This window comes from Musca domestica, unplaced genomic scaffold (genome assembly GCF_030504385.1).
Source record: "Musca domestica strain aabys unplaced genomic scaffold, Musca_domestica.polishedcontigs.V.1.1 35, whole genome shotgun sequence".
Classification (NCBI taxonomy): Eukaryota; Metazoa; Arthropoda; class Insecta; order Diptera; family Muscidae; genus Musca; species Musca domestica.
This window is the reverse complement of record NW_026712315.1, coordinates 9,251,751-9,273,841: the sequence shown is the minus strand read 5'-3', so window position 1 is coordinate 9,273,841 and position 22,091 is coordinate 9,251,751. Positions and strand designations below refer to the sequence as shown.

The 22,091-nt window shown below is 34.8% G+C and overlaps 3 protein-coding genes across 3 annotated transcripts; all 3 read left to right on the top strand.

Moving 5' to 3' along the window:
- Positions 1–479: 479 nt before the first annotated feature.
- LOC101894196 (antitrypsin) lies at positions 480–4,617 on the top strand. The gene is made up of 4 exons (XM_005177749.4): positions 480–611; positions 2,751–3,667; positions 3,732–3,870; positions 4,065–4,617. The coding sequence occupies exons 1-4, from the start codon at positions 599–601 to the stop codon at positions 4,181–4,183; spliced, it is 1,188 nt and encodes a 395-aa protein (XP_005177806.1). The 5' UTR covers positions 480–598; the 3' UTR covers positions 4,184–4,617.
- Positions 4,618–7,465: 2,848 nt separating this feature from the next.
- Positions 7,466–18,309, top strand: LOC101896557 (antitrypsin). Its single transcript, XM_011291861.3, has 4 exons — positions 7,466–7,573; positions 14,976–15,859; positions 17,945–18,083; positions 18,144–18,309. The coding sequence occupies exons 1-4, from the start codon at positions 7,564–7,566 to the stop codon at positions 18,263–18,265; spliced, it is 1,155 nt and encodes a 384-aa protein (XP_011290163.1). The 5' UTR covers positions 7,466–7,563; the 3' UTR covers positions 18,266–18,309.
- A 1,645-nt stretch (positions 18,310–19,954) lies between these two features.
- Positions 19,955–21,529, top strand: LOC105261460 (serine protease inhibitor 42Dd). Its single transcript, XM_011291860.3, has 4 exons — positions 19,955–20,101; positions 20,172–21,088; positions 21,148–21,286; positions 21,351–21,529. Exons 1-4 carry the CDS (start codon positions 20,089–20,091, stop codon positions 21,467–21,469), a joined length of 1,188 nt encoding a protein of 395 aa, XP_011290162.1. The 5' UTR covers positions 19,955–20,088; the 3' UTR covers positions 21,470–21,529.
- The last annotated feature ends 562 nt before the right edge of the window (positions 21,530–22,091 follow it).

Sequence of the window (22,091 nt, the reverse complement as noted above, 5' to 3'; positions counted from 1 at the left end):
TCGCAGGGGGGAGCACGCATATAATTGATGTATGGGAGTTTCCATGTAAATAAAAAAATAAACAATATTCTTGAACGGAGTAAAAAAAAAAAAAAATGGGGAACCCTTTTATGAAAATTGATGTTGATGATGATGTTGATGTAATAAACAGGAACCATTTTTTGAAAAAGAGCTAATATGCAAACAAAATTGAGGGACAAATATTGCAGGCCCATTTTTAATTTGGTAATGGGGCAAATAGTGTCATAATTAATTCTTGTAGCCATCATCTGGTCCAATGGAACCTATGCATCCAACATTTTGTCCACATAAAAATAACACAAATACAACAACTTCTTCTGTTCCACCCCACAACCATCGAAGAAAGATTACAGATAACCTCTCAATCGCAAATATTTATTAATCCACTGTACACGTTTTGCGGTTTTGTTTTTTTGCATTTTGCAAAACAGCAATAACAACAACAAATTGATAAATCAGCGAAAATTGCAAATATGACACATGATTTGTAGTTTTCGATTGATAATTGAATCAGTGCTAAGACAACATTTGCTATTTAAACAACGTTGCTAGAAATATCGCACTATCTGCGAGCAGAATGGAACTTAAAGGTAAATAATCTTCTTTTCGCGTTCGATGTGAAAGGTCATGGCCGTCGCTCTGTGTAAGATGTGTTAATGAAATTTCAAAAAAAAAAAAAAATGTTCTAACGCAAACATATACAGTGAAACCTCCCAACAATGGACAGCGACGCGGGACCGAAATGTCTCCATTGTAAGAAGGTGTCCGTCTGTGGGAGCTTAAATGAAAAATGTTTAAAATTTTTTTATTTAGTTCTTTATTTAACAAAATGGGATCAGGGGACAAATCCTCACAATGTACAAATTTTAGGTCAACCGTCGCTGTCCACTGTTTGGAGGTTTCACTGTACAATTTATGACAGCCAGCATTTGGGGTCATAGTGTTATCAGCTGGTGATGTTCGGCGTGAATTGAAAACTAGTGATGCTGCAGATGAGTACCATGGATTTATCGAATATGTTTAGCACTGAAGTTCATTGTGTGTAGTAACTTTTGTCAGATTATTTTTTTATTTGTGTTCCCGGGAGATCTATTCGCCTATAGTTCTAAATGGTCAAAATTGTTGTAATGTCGGGATTTTTTTTTTCCTATCTGTATATAAAAGAGTAGTAAAATAACTGAATGACTGACTGACCTAACAAAACGTCAATGATAAGTACTAACAAGTAAGCAAAGGCTATAGTCGTGCGGGGCCGACCATGTGATACCCTACAACACTACATAATGGTAGAAGTCCCCTTATGTCCAAATCCATTTTGGAAGATTTCGCTTTTGAAATTGTGTCATATACCTTTTTGACTAGGGACATTTGCCTAATACTTACGCAAACCGTCGTCCTGTTAGTTAGAGTTAAATATAATCCGATGGTCCTGTCCTTTACTCTCTTCTCATGCAAAATTGTTTTCACCGATTACCACCAAAAGAAATAGGGTTCTATTCTGACATTAACCCCACCTCCATTTTTAATTTCGTGAGGATCGGACCATAATTGCGACCTGTAGAGTGATTACAAATTAACATGGACAGACGGACAGATGGACGGACGGACATACATAGCTAGATCGATTCAGCTCGGCGAGATAGGAAGATCCATATATACTTTCCTATATGGGAAACCAAAATTTCGTGGTGTTACATAATTTTTGGCCCAATCAAACTTACAATACCCCCAACACATAGTGTTGTAGGGTATAAAAATCGAATACTTTGTATTGGATAAACGGAACAAGTTAGAATTCTGAAATTTGGAATGTGAGTCATTGATCGAGAGCAGGATAAGTGTACCAAAGAGTTTTTGGGAATTCGAACTCAAAGATGACGAAAAGTTCTAAAAGGGTAGTAGCCACCTTAATTAACACCATTTGGTATTATGAGAGTGGACATTCGGTACGAGGATTAAGTTTGGAAATTAAGATTGATATATGAATGTTGTTTCGGAAATGTGAACTGCGAATTATACTTAATGTTACTAAAAAAATGAAAATGCACGAAATGTACTAAATAGTACTATATTTTGTCCCATTTGGTATTGGATGAGCAGATAATGCTTGTAATTTTGATATTCTTGTAGCTGTTTATGTGTTGTGTGAACATACGGAGGTGGTACGAATATGTGTACTATAATTGTACGGAATGTACTAAAAGGGGCTAAATTTGGTTTTGGGTCACGTCTAAAATAGATGTCACTCATGAAATAGATATCGCTCGCTGTTGGTGTCTGTGGTTGAGATATGGAGGCGATTTTGGAAGAGTGTACAATAATTGAATTGAAAAAACTTGAATAATATATACAGCCTTGAAAGTGTTAAAATTTAGTGCGATGTACGTGTAAAAAATGTTGCCAAACTGAACTGAAATTGTACATTTTGAGCACTAACAAGTGCTCAAAAAATGGGGAGGTACCATTATATGGGGTATACCAAAACGTGGACCGTGAAAAGAAGTCACACTATCACCCTCGAATTCCATCATGAATAACTTTTTTTCTGGAAAATTGTAAAAATTAAAAAAAATATGTATATAAAATATATTGAGCTGTCACTGGAATAATTTTAGCAGCTGTCGGACAAGTGGCTTAAAATGACAGCAGTCTGAAATTGGTTGCAGTTTTTTCATCTCACATTGTAGAATTCAGTAAGAATAATATAATTTATATTAATTTATTTTCAGAGAAACTCTTCAAAATCCTGTGCACTTTTGCCACACTTCTTGTCGCCGTCAATTCCGTCAAAAGCGCGGGCGATGTGGAATTCAAGACTAGCCTGGACAGCTTTAGCCAACAGCTCTTTGGCGAATTGTTCAAGACAAATAGCCAGAAGAACATCATCTATTCACCATTTTCCATACACAGCTGCTTGGCCATGACACGGATGGGAGCGGGTGGTGAGACAGCCACTGAAATGGATCAGGGGTTAAAATTCAACGGACAAACACCGGAAAGTGTGGCGGAAAACTATCACACCCTCTTGGCAAAATACGAAGATGGTAAAATGTTAAAAATTGCCAATAAGGTCTATGTTAAGCAACACACCGTACTAGAGGATGTTTTTCAAAAAACACTTGAGGAGAAATTCTACTCTAAGCCGGAATATGTGGACTTTGAGCGTGCCAATGAAGCTGCTGATAGCATTAACAAATGGGTTGAGTCGAAAACCGACAATAAAATCCACAACATGGTCTCGCCCGCATCATTGGGCATTGATACCTTCCTGGTGTTGGTGAGTGCCATACACTTTAAGGGCGAGTGGAAAACGAAATTCGATGTGGAATACACAAGCGATCAAGATTTTTTCATTAATGACAGCGAAAGTGTTAAAGTTCCCATGATGGTGACCGAAGATTATTTCGAATATGCCGATTTACAAGATTTGGATTGTAGCGTTGTCCGCCTGCCCTATAAAGATAGCGATATTTCGATGCTAATTGTATTGCCCAACTCGAAGACGGGTTTGACTTCTTTAGAAGAAAAACTGCGAACTGTTTCGCTGAAGTCCCTGAAGCCACATTTGTCTAAGGATCATGTTGAGGTGTCGATGCCCAAATTTGAGGCGGAATTTGAAATTAATTTATCGGAGCCACTGATGAATGTAAGTTTTTAGTTTTAAGGAAGAAAACAAAGAGAAAATATTTAAACATTATTTCTGTCTATAGATGGGCATGAAACAAATGTTTGGCCGTGCCGATTTCACCAAAATGAAAAAATCTCCCGAGCCTCTGTACATCTCAAGTGCAGTTCACAAGGCTTTTATTTCGGTTACCGAGTATGGCACTGAAGCCTCTGGAGCAACAAGTAAGTTTGTTCAAATTTTAAATCTACTACAAAAATTTGCTATTTGATTTTAAAACGCAATAATTTAGTCTAAATTTATCTATATAAAATGAAAACTATTTATTTAATTTATTGAAAAGTAAAATTATTATTAAGATCGAAAAACTCTTTTTAATAAAATCTTTCTAATTTTAATTTTTCTTTTTTTATTTCAGGTATTGTTGCAAACTCCCGTTCACTGCCCATTTTCTTCACTGCAAACCATCCATTCTACTATGCCATAATTAATGAAGATTTTATACCCATTTTCCAAGGCACAGTTGTTAATTTTTAAAAAAAGATCCTGGCCATTATTGTTTATTAGAATATTTGTGAAAAAAGTGAAATTATTAAATTAAATTCATCTTCTCCTTAAAAATTTTAATTTAAATTTTAATGAATGAATTTAATGAAATTTTTTATCATTAAAAAAAAGGACAAAAAATCTATCTCAAATTCATGAATAGGCAAATAGTGATGTATTGGTTTGATTGACAAATAATTAAATTGGCAAAACAGGAATTGGTAAGAATATTTGTCAATACCAAATACCTCAAAATCCGTGCGAAATATTAGTTTATGATTTCTATATACAAAAATGTTTTTTATATACATTCACCGTACATTAGTATGTGTGTAAGGCATGGAGAAATGTTTTTGGAAAAAATAAATATGTCCGTATATATATATATATATATATATATATATATTTGTATCTGTCACCATCGATATATTAAGATATCTTTAAATTGGTAGAAAACTATAGAAACTATAAATAAAAGTATTAAAAAATCATCTTCCTATCGCAAAATTTAAAAATATCAAAAGTTTATATTTTTTAATGAATTTCTCAATGAAATTTAAAATAAACAAGTAAAAAAGCAGTAAGTTCGGCCGGGCCAAACTTGGAATATGCCCCAATATTTGGAACGAACTCGGAAATCATCAAAAAAAAAAAATTGTTCAAAATTCTGTTAAAATCTGAAAAATACCGAATATAACCGTTATATTGGGGTCCATGCGAAGACTTGGACTTGCATAGGAAACTTTTGTCAAAGACCATTACAATATTCAAATATTCAAACCAAATATAAGGAGGTATCGTTACATCGGAACTGTACGAAGACCTGGACAAGCATAGGCAATTTTTTGTCACAGGCCATAGTACCTTTCGGTGAATATTGTACCTAAAATAGCATAGACAATTTTCTGTCACAGGCTGTAGTTTCTATTACGATCTCTAAATACGAATTCGAAGCAATGTAACGTTATAATGGGGGTAATGTTATATGGGAGCTATACGTTATGGTGGACCGATAGAGCCCATCTTCGAACATGACCTGCCTGCAAACGAAAAACAGATCTGTGCAAAATTTTAGCTTCCTACCTGTATTTGTTTTGACTTGGGTTTTGAAAGAATGGGTCAATATTGTCCATTTCATATTGGACCTAGATAAATATGATATAAATATTTTATTTTATCGGATGTTGATTTCGATTTTTCGAAGCTTCATGGATATTTAAAATTTTGAGCGTTTGTGAGGGAGGCACCAGAAGAAGTGGACCGATATATTCAATCTTAATACCAGACATTGGGTTAACATGTATATTGGGCTGTGTGAAATTTGAAGACAATCGGAATCTTCCATCACATTTTATGAGAGTTGTAATTATTGAAAATTTTGACCATTTGTACCAAATTTGAACCAAATACGAGAGTTATCGTGTGGACAAGCCATCCAGACAGACAGATTTGGTCCAAAGAGACCTAGGTTCTAAAACCATTATTTCGACTAGGTACGTTTTGAACGTATCAAATGATATATACCCTCTGTAGCCATATGGCTGAGGGTATAAAAATGTTAATTCTAAATACATCGTTTGTTCATAGATCTATAGTGAAATTGTATGTATAATATTTCTTCCTCTGACACTTTTAGCTTGAAACGAAATTTTATGTTATTTTCATGCAGTAGCTCGAAAAGAGGTCGAGGTCGATAATTTGAACAAAAATTTAGAAATAATTTTTTGCATTTTTATGTTTTTATACCCTCCACCATACATAGTATGGAGGGTATATTAAGATCGTCATTCCGTTTGTAACTCATCGAAATATTCGCTTTAGACCCAACAAAGTATATATATTTTTGATCAGCGTAAAATTCTAAGATGATTTAGCTCTGTCCGTCCGTCTGTTGTAATCACGCTACAGTCTAAACGAATTAAGATAGGAAGCTAAAATTTTGCACAGATCTGTATTTTGTCTGCAGGCAAGTCAAGTTCGAAGATGGGCAATATCGGTCCACGATATCGTATAACGCCCATATAATGGTACCCCCGGATATTCGGTATTTTGATGATTTTAGTCACATTTTTCAACGGAATTGTACCTTGTGAGTACTTTATTCCTTGGAAAAGAACTATCTATATAGGTCCACGATATCGTATAGCCCCCATATAACGGTACCCCCGATATGCGGTATTTTTATGATTTTAGCCACATTTTTCAATTGAATTGTCTGAAATTCCACACAAGGAGTCCCTTATAAGTATTTCACCACCCCCTCCCCCCCAAAAGAGAATTGTCTATAGGTCCACGATATCGTAAAGCCCCCATATAACGGTACCCCCCCCCCCCGATATTCGGTATTGTGATGATTTTACCCACATTTTTCAACGGAATTGTCTGACAATCCACACAAGGAGTTCCTTATGGGTACTTTATCCCTTGGAAGAAAATTATCTATATAGGTCCACAATATCGTATAGCCCCCATATAACGGTGCCTCCCGATATTCGGTATTTTGATGATTTTGGCCACATTTTTTAACGGAATTTTCTGAAATTCTACACAAGGGGTTCTATGTGAGTTCTTTACCCCCAGACATAGATTTGTCTATAAAGGTCCACAATATCGTATATCCCCCCATATATCGGCACCTTCCAATATTAGGTATTTTAAAGATTTTAACAGAATTTTCAATGGATTTTATTGTTTTTTTTTTTTCAATTGGTGGAGGGTATTCAATGTTCGGCCCGGTCGAACTTACTGCTTTTTTACTTATTAATATATATGAATTCCTAGGGTTTACGACAAATATACAATTCCGTTTAGAGAGAGTTTTCAACTATTTTTTGAAGAATAAAAAAAAACATCCAAAATACCACTTTGTTGACTTGCTTCATACACTTCTCTTCGAATTTTAATTCTACTTTCAAAATCTATTGCATTATTAATGTAATAGGTGAAAAAAATTATGGTCTTATTTTAAAATTTACACCTGTACCCGATTTGCCATTGAAATATGAAGTTCATAATTCTGACATAGATTAAAATCATATGTTTATCGATTGAAAACATTTAAAAGAAATGCAAAATAGTAGTTAGTTAGTTTGGAATTTCCCTAAATTAATCTACGCAACAAACAGCTGTTTCAAGCATAACAACAACCTCTCGAAATAATTTCACATTGTATTCAAATATTTAATTAGAGTGCACAAATGCTATTGTTTTCTTCGCAAGTGTTGCTTTGTTATTTTTTTTTTTTCATAACGATCGATCGAGTGCAGATCTTGAGTAAATACAGGTGTATACTTGTTTTTTTTTTTTTTTTTTGAAATACCTTACTATTTCTTTGGCATTTATTGTCCAATAGCTTAGCTGAATTTGTCGAAATGGGAACGGGTGAGTGGAATTGATTTTATATATTATACATTTTAAACACTTTACTAAGAAAGTAACATTTTATGAAGAAAGTGATATTTTATTAAGTACAAAAATTATGATATATTTTTATCATACATATTTAGTTTACACATTATTTTTGTGCAGAGTCTCACAATGAAATGTAATTTACACTTGTAATATATATATTTTGAATGGATTTTTTCTTAAAAATGATTATATCGAGATAATATATTCTGAGTCTGAAATTGAATTGTGTACAAAATATTTCCATTTTTACCATTATCTTTCTAAAGCAAAGTTTTATTTTACATTGATGCATTAGCTCGGAGAAAAGCCGAAGAAAACATTCATCAAGAGTTAAGAAACACTTTTTTGTCAAAATTGACAAAAATATTTTCATTATATATTACACTGTGCGACAAAACTTTTTAATTTTTAATAATTACAAAAAATCCAGTAGATTGTGAAAGTAGACCATGTACTTAAGACAAATGTATCGGTATTTTCGTAGTTTATATCGCAAAGCTATTTATCTCATATTAGGATTAAACCTCAAAAGAGCTACTGAAGGGGTATTTTTGGTCCCTCTTTCTAAATATGATTAACAACTCCTAATTTTGAAGGGATCGTAACAGGTCTGGAGGGTATACTAAGTTTGTTATTCCGAATGTAAAATTTAAAACAGAATATATTTTTTTTCTTGATAAGCATAACATTTTATTTCGATTTTTCTGTCCGTCCGAGCAAAATGATGATTTGTGTCATACTTTTCACCGGAAATGTTTCAAATTTCTTATTTGAAGTTCGGTACTACAGCCTGAAAATTACTGAAAATTGTTAAAACACGTTTTCGTATCCTCCGTGTAGCCCCCATATGAGGGTACCTCCAACTTTTCGTAAAGTTGATGTTTTTGCGCATCATCGGAATCGTTTCAAGTTTCGTATTTATACCCTACAACACTATGTGTTGGGGGTATTATAAGTTTGATAGGGCCAAAAATTATGTAACACCACGAAATATTGATTTCCCACATAGGAAAGTAGCTCGCCGAGCTGAGTCGATCTAGCTATGTATGTCCGTCCGTCCGTCTGTCCGTCTGTCCATGTCAATTTGTAATCACTCTACATGTCGCAATTATGGCCCGATCTTCACGAAATTTAAAACGTAGGTGGGGTTAATGTCAGAACAGAACTCTATTTCTTTTGGAGATGATCGCCAAATGTTTAGGGGTTGAAATGGACCAAATACTGAAAAAATGTCGGATTTTGCAGTAGCTATACAGGTCGCAATTATGCACCAATCGACGCGGAATTTCGCATGTAGCTATAGTTTAGGGCGGGGAAGAAGCCTACCAATTTGGGTGGTCATCGGATAATATTTAGCGGCTAAAATAGACCATATCTTTTTTGTTGAAAAAATTCAAATTTTTTCATTAAACCGCGAATATTTTAAATCCCGGCGAAATCACAAAGCCATGACAAGGTTACTTCTGATCTTTACATTGATGTTAAGATCCAACAAATCGAATATATAGCAAAATATGTGCGATATATATGTCTATCAAAGAAGATATGCTTGAAAGATCTATTTTATGTCGAGAACGGCTGAACTGATTTCGACAGTTCTCATTAATTCTGAATGGCCTCTTGACAGAAAAGAAAAAACGCATAAAAAGTCGCATAAAAATATCTTTCTAAAGATGAAAATATTGATTTTGTAAATTTTCTCATTTTTTTTCAATTTTGTCATATTTTTGGCATATTTTCATTTTGAATTAAACATTTGCTAATATTTCTACAGCTAACAAAACTAAGTAGTTAAGATTTCAGGATATCACATACAGATCGCATTTATGGCCTGATCCTTACGAACTTTTGCATGGAGATAAGATGAGGGTCAGAATAGAAGCCTACTCATTTTGGAGATGATCGCCATATATTTCAATGGACCAAAAAACTGCAAAATTGTCAGCAGGTCGTAATTCGCCCGATCCTTACGCACATTTGAATAGGGGTTACCGGACATTGCAAAAGCCAAGCAGTTTTGGATGGCCATCCAAAATTATTTAATGTGTGAAATAGTTTGCCAACTTTTGTAGACAAAATACGAAAATGTCCATTCAAGTGACTTTTTGGAGAATTCGCAAATACAGGAAAGACGCACTTCTGACTATTTCGTTAACGCTGATTTCGTTGAAGAATATAGTCAAATGTCTGTATCTCATATAGATGCGTTTCAGTCAAAAACCAATAATAAATGTTAATCTTTTGCCACTTCTGAGAGATTATAGGTGTTTGGGAAATATTGGTTCCAGATCTAGGAAGACCATTTACGTGCAACATCTTCCAATAAATTGGAAATGAGCAAATAGTTAAAGTTGCTATTATTCGAAAATTAGAGAGCGAAACCTGATGGTTTTCTTTTATTATTTGTCACAATATCTTGTGGAATTCTTTCGAGTTTCTCGCCTATATAAACTGTATCGTTTATTATAGTGTTGTAGGGTATTCAACGGTCGGCCCCGCTCGACTGTAGCCTTTGCTTACTTGTTGAATATTGTAATAGTCTATGCAGGTCCACGTCTTTCTATAGACCCCAACATAACGGCAACTCCTTATATTTTTTATGATGTTTGTTGATTTTCAACGATTTTTTTTTTTTTTTGGAAAATTGTAAATTTCTTCCATATGGCGGATGGTATATATGGCTCTGCCGAACTTAATACTTTTAAACGGTTTCAGGTTTATTGTATCATTATTTGGCTAATATCAGTCCAAATGGGATGCATTTCGGAATGTATGTTTCCATTTTGTGGAACTCGGAAAATTTGATTGGGCCAAAAATTATGTAACACCTCGAAATATTGTTTTCCCATATAGGAAAGTATATATGGATCTTCCTATCTCGCCTATGAATGTCCGTCCGTCTGTCCATGTTAATTTGTAATCACTCTACAGGTCGCAATTATGGCCCTTTTGAAGGTGATCGGGTTGAAATGGAACAAAACTGAAAAATTTGTTGATTTTGCAGTTGCTCTACAGGTGGCAATCATAGATCAACCGAAAGTTGGCATGGGGCTAGAGCTTAGGGCTGGGCAGAAGCCTTCCAAATTGGATGGTCATCGGATAATATTTAGTGGGTTGAATATACTAAAACATTTGTTTTAAATAAAAGTTAATAAACCACGAATATATTTAATCCCGGGGAAATTACAAAAATACGAAGAGGTCGTTACGTAGATGCCGATAGTAAATATATCGGATATATGTAGAGAAATATATACAATGTGTACATACAAAGGAAGGGGATGTTAGTTAGAATGCTAACCAATTCAGATGGCCTCTTGGCATAAAAGTATAAAATCTAAAAAATCGCATAAAACGATGCCAATGATGATGTTAACATAGATTTTATAGTATTTTGTGAAATTTTTTTTTAATTTTTTCATATTTTTTATCGCACGCGATTTTTTGCAAATGGCGTTATAATATGCAAGCGTATATTTTGTAATATTTTATTACTTTACAACACAGGTTAGGGTTATTATATACAGATTGCAATTATCGCCTGATCCTCCGAAAATTTTCACATGGATAGGCTCAGAATGGCTAGGCCTATTGTTTTCAAAGATGTCCGCAATATATTTAGGGCTTGAAATGGACCAACAACTAAAAATGTTCCGGATTTTGCAGCCGATATAAATGTAACAAATAAAAACCAATTTTGGTTTATAAAACATTTTTTTATCCATGACGAATTTAGATTTTATTTTTGGTATATAACTGTAAACCCGCTTTTACCGATTTATAAAATATACCACCTGATTTCCCAATCGATTTGGCTTTTACTTGGTTTAGAAGCCTTTTTCGATAAAAAAAAACAAGCTTCAATAGGGACTAATGTTTCGGAGAAGAGCTAAATTTTTTTGTTTTTACAAGTCTGGCTTTATTTTTCAATTTGGAGGAAATACACTTGTATTTTTTTTTTTTTTTTTTTTTTTTGATCACAAACCTAATCGAATTTTGGATTATAAGGCCAAATGTTGTGTGTCTATTTTGAGCTTTATCTGACAGTATTTGATATAGAACTTTTAGGTGTTATAGAGGTCTTTGGATTACTTCAAAAATCATTGGTTAAAAAATAACCTTGTGTCAAACTCACGGGAAATCGGTTTAGATATAGCTATCGGTTTAGAATATATAGATATTCATCCTATTTGATAAATTTCCTTTCCACAGCCGTAATATGCACTCCGTTACAACGATATTCGGAAAAATATATCAAATATAACTAAGAAATACATTTGCCAAATTTTATCTACCTCGATTCGGATATAGCTGCCATATATATCTTTTCTCGATTTCAAGTTTATTTTGCACAAAATGGTTAATGTAAATCCGAATTGAAGAAAGAGTATCATATTTGGTGAAAATCGGTTAAGATTTTGTATTTAAGTCCCTCACACGCCTAAAATGCACTTTAACAACACGATATTATTTCGTGCCAGCTATTTAATATAGCATAGTAATAAATCCGCTAAATTTTATAGAGATCGGTTCAGACTTGGATATAGCGTCCATATATACCTTTATCCGATTTCAGGTTTATTGTGAACAGAATGGATAATATCAGTGAAATGGAGTGAAATGTCGCACTTCCGACGGAATTCAGCCTAGAAGCATTTACTTAAAATTTGGCGAAAATCGGTTCAGATATAGCTATATCTCCCATATATCTGTTTCCGATTTGTTCTAAAGTCCCTCACATGCGTAATATTTTGATATTTGGTACCAGATATCAGATACAGCTCCAAAATACCTCTGAAAAATATTATCGTAGCTTCGTTATATATCTTATCCGATTTTACGGTTATTGTTCACCATGTATGTAATATCGGTCCAATAAATAGTTTTTTATACCTACAACACTATGTGTTGGGGGTATTATAAGTTTGATTGGGCCAAAAATTATGTAACATCTCGAAATATTGGTTTCCCACATAGGAAAGTATGTATGGATCTTCCTATCTTGCCGAGCTGAGTCGATCTAGATATATATGTCCGTCCGTCTGTCCATGTTAATTTGTAATCACTCTACAGGTCGCAATTATGGTCCGATCTTCATGAAATTGAAAATGGAGGTGGGGTTATGGTCAGAACGCTATTGCTTTTGGAGACGATCGCATAATATTTAGGGGTTGAAATGGACCAAAAACTGAAAAATTTCTTGATTTTGCAGTTGTTCTACAAGTCGCAATTATGGACCAATCGAAGCGGAAGTTAAAATGGGGCTAGAGCTTAGGGGTGGCTAGAAGTCTTCCAATTTTGATGGTCATCGGGTAATATTTAGTGGGCGAAATAGGCCATAATATTTGTGTTAAATAAAAGTCAAATTTTGCAGTAAACCGCGAATATCTTTAATCCCGACGAAATCACAAATAGACGAACGGGTCACTTCTAACCGTTACGTCGATGCCGATAGTAAATATATCGGATACAATGTACATATACAAAGGAAGGGGATGTTAGTTAGAATGCTTAAATTTCCAGAATAACTGGAGCGATTTTGTCAATTCAGAATGCCCTCTTGGCATGAAAGAATAAAATCTAAAAAAATCTCATAAAAATGTGCCAATAATGGTGTTATTATAGATTTTGTTGCATTTTGTGACATTTTTTAATTTTTTCATATTTTTTATCACATGCGATTTTTTTAATTTGACTTATAATATTGAAATGTACATTTTGTAAAATTTTTGACCTTACAACACGGTTATTATGCACAGATTGCAATTATCGTCCGATCTTCACGAAAATTTTCACAAGGGTAGGGTTAGGCTCAGAAGATCTATTGTTTTCAAAGATGACCGCAATATATTTAGGGGTTGAAATGGACCAACCACTAAAAATGTTCCTGATTTTGCAGCCCTTATAAGGTCGCAAATAGAAATTAATCATATAAATGGGTCTAAATTTGTAGATGCAGAACGGCTTCTTGCTTTTGGAGATGATCGCAAAATATTAAGGGGCTCAAATGAACCAAAACAGAAAAAAATTACTGATCACACAATTGAAGCCAATCGACATGCCTGAGAAGAGAGTTAAGGATAGGGAAGAATTCTAGCTTTTTGGATGACCATTGGATTATATTTAGCTGTAAAATGGACCACAACACGACGCACGACGGAGTGCGCAAATGTTCCTGGTCAAAATGCTAAGGGCAATATCTTCGCAATGCTCCATGACAAAATTTCAAAAGCGAAATCTTCCAAAATTGATTTGGACATAAGGGGGCTTCCAACATATTGTAGTGTTGTAAGGTATCACATGGTCGGCCCCGCACGACTATAGCCTTTGCTTACTTGTTTGTTAATACAATTCTTATCGAAGTCATATCATGCACTATACAATATTTTTATTTTGTACAAGAGGTAAAAAGGCTTCTGTCTACGTTGTTGAAAATCTATTCAGAGTTGGACATAGTTTCAAAATTGTGACTACTCTAAAGCCATGATTCGCATTCAAATAAGGTTCATAGTTGGTATGATTTGCTTCACATAAATTTCTAATACGAACTATTTTGGTTACGGGAGCTCTGCTAAATACGCATGGTGGTGTAGGATATCATATAGTCGGCCCCGCTCGGCTTTTGACCTTTCCTTACTTTTTTTTATTTTTGACAATTGTTGGCTCTTTTCCTCAATTCTGTGCAAAAGTACACTATGCAATAGCTTGTTTAGGTTGTGGACAATTCCAAGTGTATTTTATAGCATTCCGTTTGTTGATCACAACCCTAAAAGAGTTTTGGCTTATCAGGACAACATTTTAGGGCCTTTAGCCTGAACTATATACAAGGGACTCCATTATTTTGAGCTTTATCTCACAGCATTTAATATATTTTATGTGTTATAGAGAGCTTTGGATGGCTTAGAGAATCATTAGTTTCAAAACATTTTTTTATGTTTGGGAAATATTTGTCGATAAATTTCACCAAATGTTTGTACCAAATGCAATTCTCGCTACCTTTGATGGAACATTTATCTTTTATTTGGAATTTTTAAATTTTTAAGGGGAAGGAGAGGAATAACCTTTGAAATCTGTATAAGCTTGAAGAAAGTACTTCGGTGGTTATCCTGCGCACCAGCTAGAGTGTAGGATGAGCAGGCATGGCTAGATTGATTCCAAATGCCCTGAAACGAAATTCGTCCAGATATCGAAATAGCGTCATGTTGACGAGACATATTTCGGACGCATCCAATGATACCCTTTGTACCCTCAAATCTGGAGAAGTGGAAAAAGTTTATGTAAACTTCGAATTAAATAATATTTTACAACAGTTAATCAAAACTATTTTTGTAATCACTAATATTAACATCTATATATTCCTTTTTATTTTCAGTAAAAACCCTTACAACTACGTTTGTAGTTGCTTTGTTATATACAATAACAACTGCAACGGAAAACTTTGGAAGCAGCTTGTTGAAAGATTTAGTGCCATCAGGCTATGATCAAAATGTTATCGTGTCACCCTTTTCGGCTGAGACATGCCTGGCCATGATACGCATGGGAGCTGGAGGAAAAACTTCCCAAGAACTAGATAAAATCCTGAATTTAAGCAAATCAGTTTTAAACATTTTGCCGGATAATTATCACAACGAATTGGCGAAGTACGCTAAAGCCGGGCATTTTAAGTTTGCCAACAAAATCTATGTGAAAAATGGTCAATCCATAAATGAGGATTTCAAAACATTGCTCGCCGGTAAATTCTTTTCATCAGCTGAGAACATGGATTTCAGTCAAACGGAAAAGGCAGCCGAGGGCATTAACGAATGGGTTGCCTCAACGACAGGAAATACAATCAACAATTTGGCAGAAAATCTACAACCCAACACAGATCTGCTTCTAGTGAGCTCAGTTAATTTCAATGGTCCTTGGAAGACTGGATTCAATGCGAATTGGACGAAGCCAGATAAATTCTATGTTGATGAAGATGATAATTTTGTCATGGTGCCAATGATGAAAGTTCGTTCTTATTTTCGCTATGGCAGACAAGCGGCAATGAATGCTGGTGCCATACTGTTGCCATATCGCGATGCGGGTCTATCGATGTTGGTGGTGGTGCCATTTAGAGCTGACGGCTTAGATAAAGTTTTGACAACAATGAAATCGGTGGATATGCCATCGTTTATTGAAACTAAAGTGTTTCAAAGGAAGAGTATTGAATTTCGTATGCCGAAATTTAAAATGGATGTTACAGTCAATTTAAAGGATAGCCTTAAAAACGTGAGTATATATTCAAGGCCAATGTAATACCATTCATCGGGAGACGAATTCAGACCTTAGTCTATTGTTATAAGAAAATTTAATTTTTTAAAATGCATTTGGTTGTTATTTCTTGTATAAGAAATAAATTCAGTTGACGAATGACACTCAGGAATGACCGTCTATTAATCTAAAAAGAATTCTGGAAAAATATGTTTTTTTAAAAAGCATAATAATTTACAACGCATTAATTATTTGTGTAATGTATGGTTCAATTTTTTTTAAATATTTGTAATTATACCCTCCACTATAGAATGGAGGGTATATTAAGTTGGATTCCATTTTAATACCCTCCACCTTGGAAAGGAGGGTATATTAACTTTGTCATTCCGTTCGTAACATCCTTAAATATTCGTCTTAGACCCCATAAAGTATATATTCATAATCAGCATAAATTTCTAAGTCGATTTAACGATGTCCGTCTGTCTGTCTGTCCGTCTATCTGTCTGTTGAAATCACGATACAGCCCACATTATTGGATGTAGAGCGCCAAAATTTAGCAGAACTATTTGCATTCTGTCTAGGATGTTTGGTATTGAAAATGAGATATATCGGTCCACGTTCTGGTATAGTCCCCATATAACGGTACCTCCCGATATTCGGTATTTTGATGATTTATGCCACATTTTTTTACAGATTTGTCTGGAAATTGGTATTTGTAGGTCATAACGGGTCCCTGAGCGTGTGACAAAACATTGCATGTATAGGTCCACGTTGTGGTATAGCCCCCATATAAAGGTACCTCCCGATATTCGGTATTTTAGTTTTTTTTTTGCCACATTTTTTCACGGATTTGTCTAAAAATTGGTATTTGTTGGTCATAATGGTTTCCAGCTCTGGTGGCGAAACATTGCATGTATCGGTCCATGATTTGGTATAGCCCCCATATAACGGTACCTCCCGATATTCGGTAATTTGATGATTTTTGCAACCTTTTTTCACGGATTAGTCTGAAAATTGTGTTCCAGCTCCGGTGGCGAAACATTGTATGCATAGGTCCATGATTTGATATAGCCCCCATATAACGGTACATCCCTATATTCGGTATTTTTATGGTTTTTGCCACATTTTTTCACTCATTTGTCTAAAAATTGGTATTTGTGGGTTATAATGGGTCCTAGTTCGTGTTTGTAATTATAGGTCTACGTTTTGGTATATCCCCCATATAACGGAACCTCCCGATATTCGGTAATTTAATGGTTTTTGCCACATTTCTTCTAATGTTTCGTTTACCCTAAGGTGGAGGGTATTAAAAGTTTAACCCGGCCGAACTTAATGTTTTTTTACTTGTTAACACCTCAAAATATATATTTTAGACCCCACAAAGTATATACTCTTGATCAGCATAAATCACTCTAGCTTCCGAACAAAATGAAGTATTTTGATAAAATTTTACTCAAATGTGTATTATGTCTGCGGGCATTTCGGTATTGAAAATGGGCCACGATTTGGTATCGCACCCATATAACGGAACCTCCCGGTATGCGGTATGTTGATGATTTCAGCGACATTATTTACCGGAATTGTTTCAAACATAGTATTTGAAGTTCGAAATGGATACTACAGCCTAAAACAGAAAATTGTCTATGCAGGTCCACGTCTTCGTATAGCCCCCATATAACGGTACCTCTAGATATTCGATATTTTGATGATTTTAGCGACATTATTCATCGGAATTGTTTCACATTTGGTATTTGAAGTTCGTAATGGATACTGCAGCCTAAGGCAGAAAATTGTCTGTATAAAAACAATTTTCTGTATAAAGTACATCCTTATATTCGGTATTTTGATGATTTTAACAACAAATATTCATCGATGTTTGTTTCAAGTTTCGCATTTGAATATTGTAATGGCTTATGATTAAAGTTGCCTATACAGGTCCACATCGTCGTTTAGACATTTGGTATTTTTAAGATTTTAACAGAATTTTTAACGGATTTTTTTTTTGAAAAATGCCAAATTCGTTCCAAATGGTGGAGGGTATTTAAAATTCGGCCCGACCGAATTTATAGCTTTTTTACTTGCAATTTTTATTTTTTTTTTTAGCTGGCTATGACAAGCATTTTTGAAGGTGCTAATTTAGCCAAAATGTTGACATCCTCTCAACCTATATCTGTAACCGATATCATTCAACAAATAAATCTGGAAATTGGTGAAGAAGGAGATCCAGCTTCTCCCATATTGAGTAAGTTAAGAAATCGTATTAATATCCCTTCCATTGTTCTTAATGCCTCTTTTTCTTTAGCTTCGAATCATTATAGCCGCAATAATCCATTCTTCAGATTCAGTGCCGATGGACCGTTTTATTATGCCATTCTAAATAAGGCATACAAACCTTTAATTGAAGGTGTATTTGTTGGAGCCTAATTCAGATGTAATCATATTAATTTCAAAAAAAATTTCGAAAAATATATGTATGTGTATTTTATGATGAGGAAAACCCCACTATTGAGACTTCAATATTTCTACTGGCTAACATTGTGTTACAGCTATTATATAAAGATACCTCCGATTTTAGATATTCGAGCGAGTTTGTCAAATTATCCATTGGCTGAATTGGCTAAAAATGTCTGTGTTTGGTTTCGTACTGGGAGTAAATGGTAGAAGGTAGGAATAGGTATAATTCAGAAATGGAGTGCAGGATAGATGATCCAAAGGTTTTTCGAATTTCGAACTGTAAGGCTACAAAAATTTCTAAAATGGTAATAAACTTTTAAAATGATACAGTTTGGTATTATTTGAACGGATAGAGCTAAAAACTTGATATGCAGTACAATAATCCATGTCGGAGTGTCAAATTGATGTATGAAGATGGTTTTGGGAATGTGTATTAATTGTGCGAACTGGGATAAATGGCACTAAATTTGGAACAGCTTGGTTTCGAGTGAACGGATAAAGCTGAAATTTCGAAATTTTGTATTAGGATTCCCGTTGGTAGCAGGTCTGTTATAAAGAGTTGGTTTTCTAAATGTGTTCTATTTTTGCTACCATTTTTTATTGGGTGAGCATATAGTGTCTGATATCTGAAGAGAAACTGTAGAGTATCTGCCTGGACACATTGTGTTACTTTCGGAAATCTTCACTATAATAATACGATAAATACCGGATGGCACTATACATATTTGGTATTGGATGCAGGCATAGATATACAATTGTGATATTGGATATTTTGATTACTGGTGGTATCTGTGTTTGAGATTTGCGGGAGGTTTGAAAATGTGCCGTATATATGTACGCAAAGTACTAAATGGTACTACATTTAGTAATGGGTAAAGCAATAGGGCTTGAATACTCAATATTGATTTTCAGGTCTCCATTTATTTCGGGAGAAATGGAAAATGTATACTACTTGGCCACAGAGTGGTCAACATGACATGTTAATTAAAACAATGATTGTAGATGTAAACCCAAACTCTTCCGAGAATTTCAAAGCTCTGTATTAAATATTGTGGTACCTTTGTATATGGCTATGGCCATAAAAAAGTTTCGCCTAAAAATCCAAACCGAATGCTTTATCCACATGGTTTTCGCATAGTTCAAATTTAAGAAAAGTTTCAGTGCATCGGATGGATGGCCAATTTTTTCGAAAATAAAAAAGACTCACAATGAAATCTGATCTATTAGATTAGAAACCTATATAATTTTTTTAACTTTTTTATTATTTTTTCGCTGTATGGAATCACTGTGCTGTAGGAGAATTTTCTTCAGAAGATGTAACAATTAATTAATGGTACATTGAATATGTAGAAGTGTAGCAGACGTGAGGGAAGATTAAAAACATACCTTCAATATTATGGTGGGGAGTATGAAAACAAACTACGTCATCCAATGCAAGTCAATAGAATTTCTCATTGGAAACTTTTGGTATAGGTCAAAGTTTGGACTATATTTATGCACGCTCAGATAGCGTTTTTCCCCTGCAGTATCAAGCCAATTCAGAATTTTTAAAATCTATAAAATAAAAAAAAAAATGGCACAAAATATATTCGACCTCAATGCACCTAGAACAACAAATACTGTATTTGACAATCTTGAAGTAAAAACATTAGATTCAATTTTAAACAAAAAAACTGATAATCAAATTCTGGCCTCTCTGATATAAATGAAGAGAATAGCTTATTAATATTCAAGCAAAAATAATATTTGTTTAGTTTCAACGCGGTCGTGAGTGGATAGAGCAAAGACAAAGAATGGGGCTGAAAGGTAAGACATACGCAAAACATGATCTTTTTTTCAGTAATTGCCCAAATCATAAGAATTACTTTGATTTCAGGAAGTATAGCAATAATTTTAGGCTCCTTGCTGCTATGCCTGTCCGAAACATTAGCAGATTCCCAAGATTCGCTAAAATTCCATTCGAGTTTGGAGAATTTTAGTAAAGATATTTTCTCGGAAATCTATCAAAAGAACAGCGATAAAAGCATTATATTTTCACCATTTTCAATTCAAACCTGTTTGGCTATGGTGCGAATGGGAGCTGATGGTGAAACCGCAGCCGAGATGGATGATGGCCTCAGTTTGACAGGTCAACCGGTGGAAAAGGTAGTCGACAATTATCACACAATTCTATCGAAATATGATGATGGAAAAACCCTGAAAATTGCCAATAAAATCTATGTGGCCAAAGACTATGATCTGAAAGATACCTACAATAATGTTTTGACCAATAATTTTTACTCAGCGGTGGAAAATGTAGACTTCGGTCAAGGTGCAAAAACAGCCAAATTAATGAATTCTTGGGTTGAATCGAAAACTGATAACACTATCCATGATATTGTTAGCCCGACATCACTTACCACCGATACACGTCTTGTGCTCTTGAGTGCCATTTATTTCAAGGGCAACTGGGAGAAACCATTCGATTTGAAATACACCGAAGAGGAAGACTTCTATATCGATGATAAGAATACCGTTAAAGTCCAGATGATGTTCAAATCCGGAATGATGTCTGCCAAGGAAATTTCTGAATTGGACGCCACTGCCATTCGTTTGCCTTACAGAGATTGTGATCTTTCCATGGTGATTATATTACCCAATGAACGCAATGGTTTGCCTGATTTGGTGGAGAAATTGAAAACATTTTCATTGGCATCACTGGCCGGCCAAGGTCTGAGGAGAAGAGGGGTGCGCCTTTTCTTGCCCAAATTTAAGGCAGAATTTGAAGTGGTTCTTAATGAGCCTTTGAAAAAGGTGGGATATTTGACGCCTTTCCATAAAAAGGATTTTCTTAGTTTTGTTTCTTTTTACAGCTGGGCATGAAGCAAATGTTCTCTCAGGCCAATTTGAGTAATATGCTGCAAGGAATTGAACCACTTCAGGTCTCGGATGTTGTCCACAAAGCCTTCATTGATGTCAATGAAGTGGGCACCACTGCCGCTGGAGTTACAAGTATGAAGTCAAAATTTTCATTTGAAAGAAGGAAAATATTCAAATATTGTGTTTTTTTTTTTAGAAATTGGAATTATGACCCGCACCAGACCTTTGGATTTCCGAGCCAATCATCCATTCTACTATGCCATAGTGAATGAGAATTCAGTTCCCCTCTTCCAGGGAACTTTTGTGGGAAAATAAAATGTTTATGTTGTTCAAAATTAAATCAATTAAATATGTTATCAGAACATAAGACTGATATGATTATGATTTTTTTTAATTTTATTGAATGAAAGCAAAAAATGTCGGAAATAGCATGACATTTTAGAATAAGTTTAGATTTGTTCAAGTTTGTCATCTTTGGCACGAATAATGGACTTCAAACGGCCGATGAAACCGTCACACGCTGTCCGAATGTTGCTTTGCGGAATTTTGGTCCATCCCGGCGAAACGCTTGCTTGAGGTGATCGCCAATTTGGTATTTTTTGTGTTAACCTTGCTTTCCAAAATACTCCAGACACAATAGCCCAACGGATTGGTATCCGGAGATTTTGGTGGCCATTGTGTGCTGGAAATGAAGCGAGGAACCTCATTTTGTAACCATTCTTGGGTGGCGCGTGCAGAGTCCGGTTGGAATGTCCAAGGTCTGTGGCCAAAATTTATGAGTGTCCAAGGCTTTAATACACCCTCCAGAATATTTTCGCGATAACATTCGGCATTTATTCTGATGCCACGGTCGATTAATACGAGCGGAGAGCGGCCATCGGCTGTTATGTTATGGAGACCCCCACTATCACCATGGCCAGCGCTTGAGTTCTGGTGG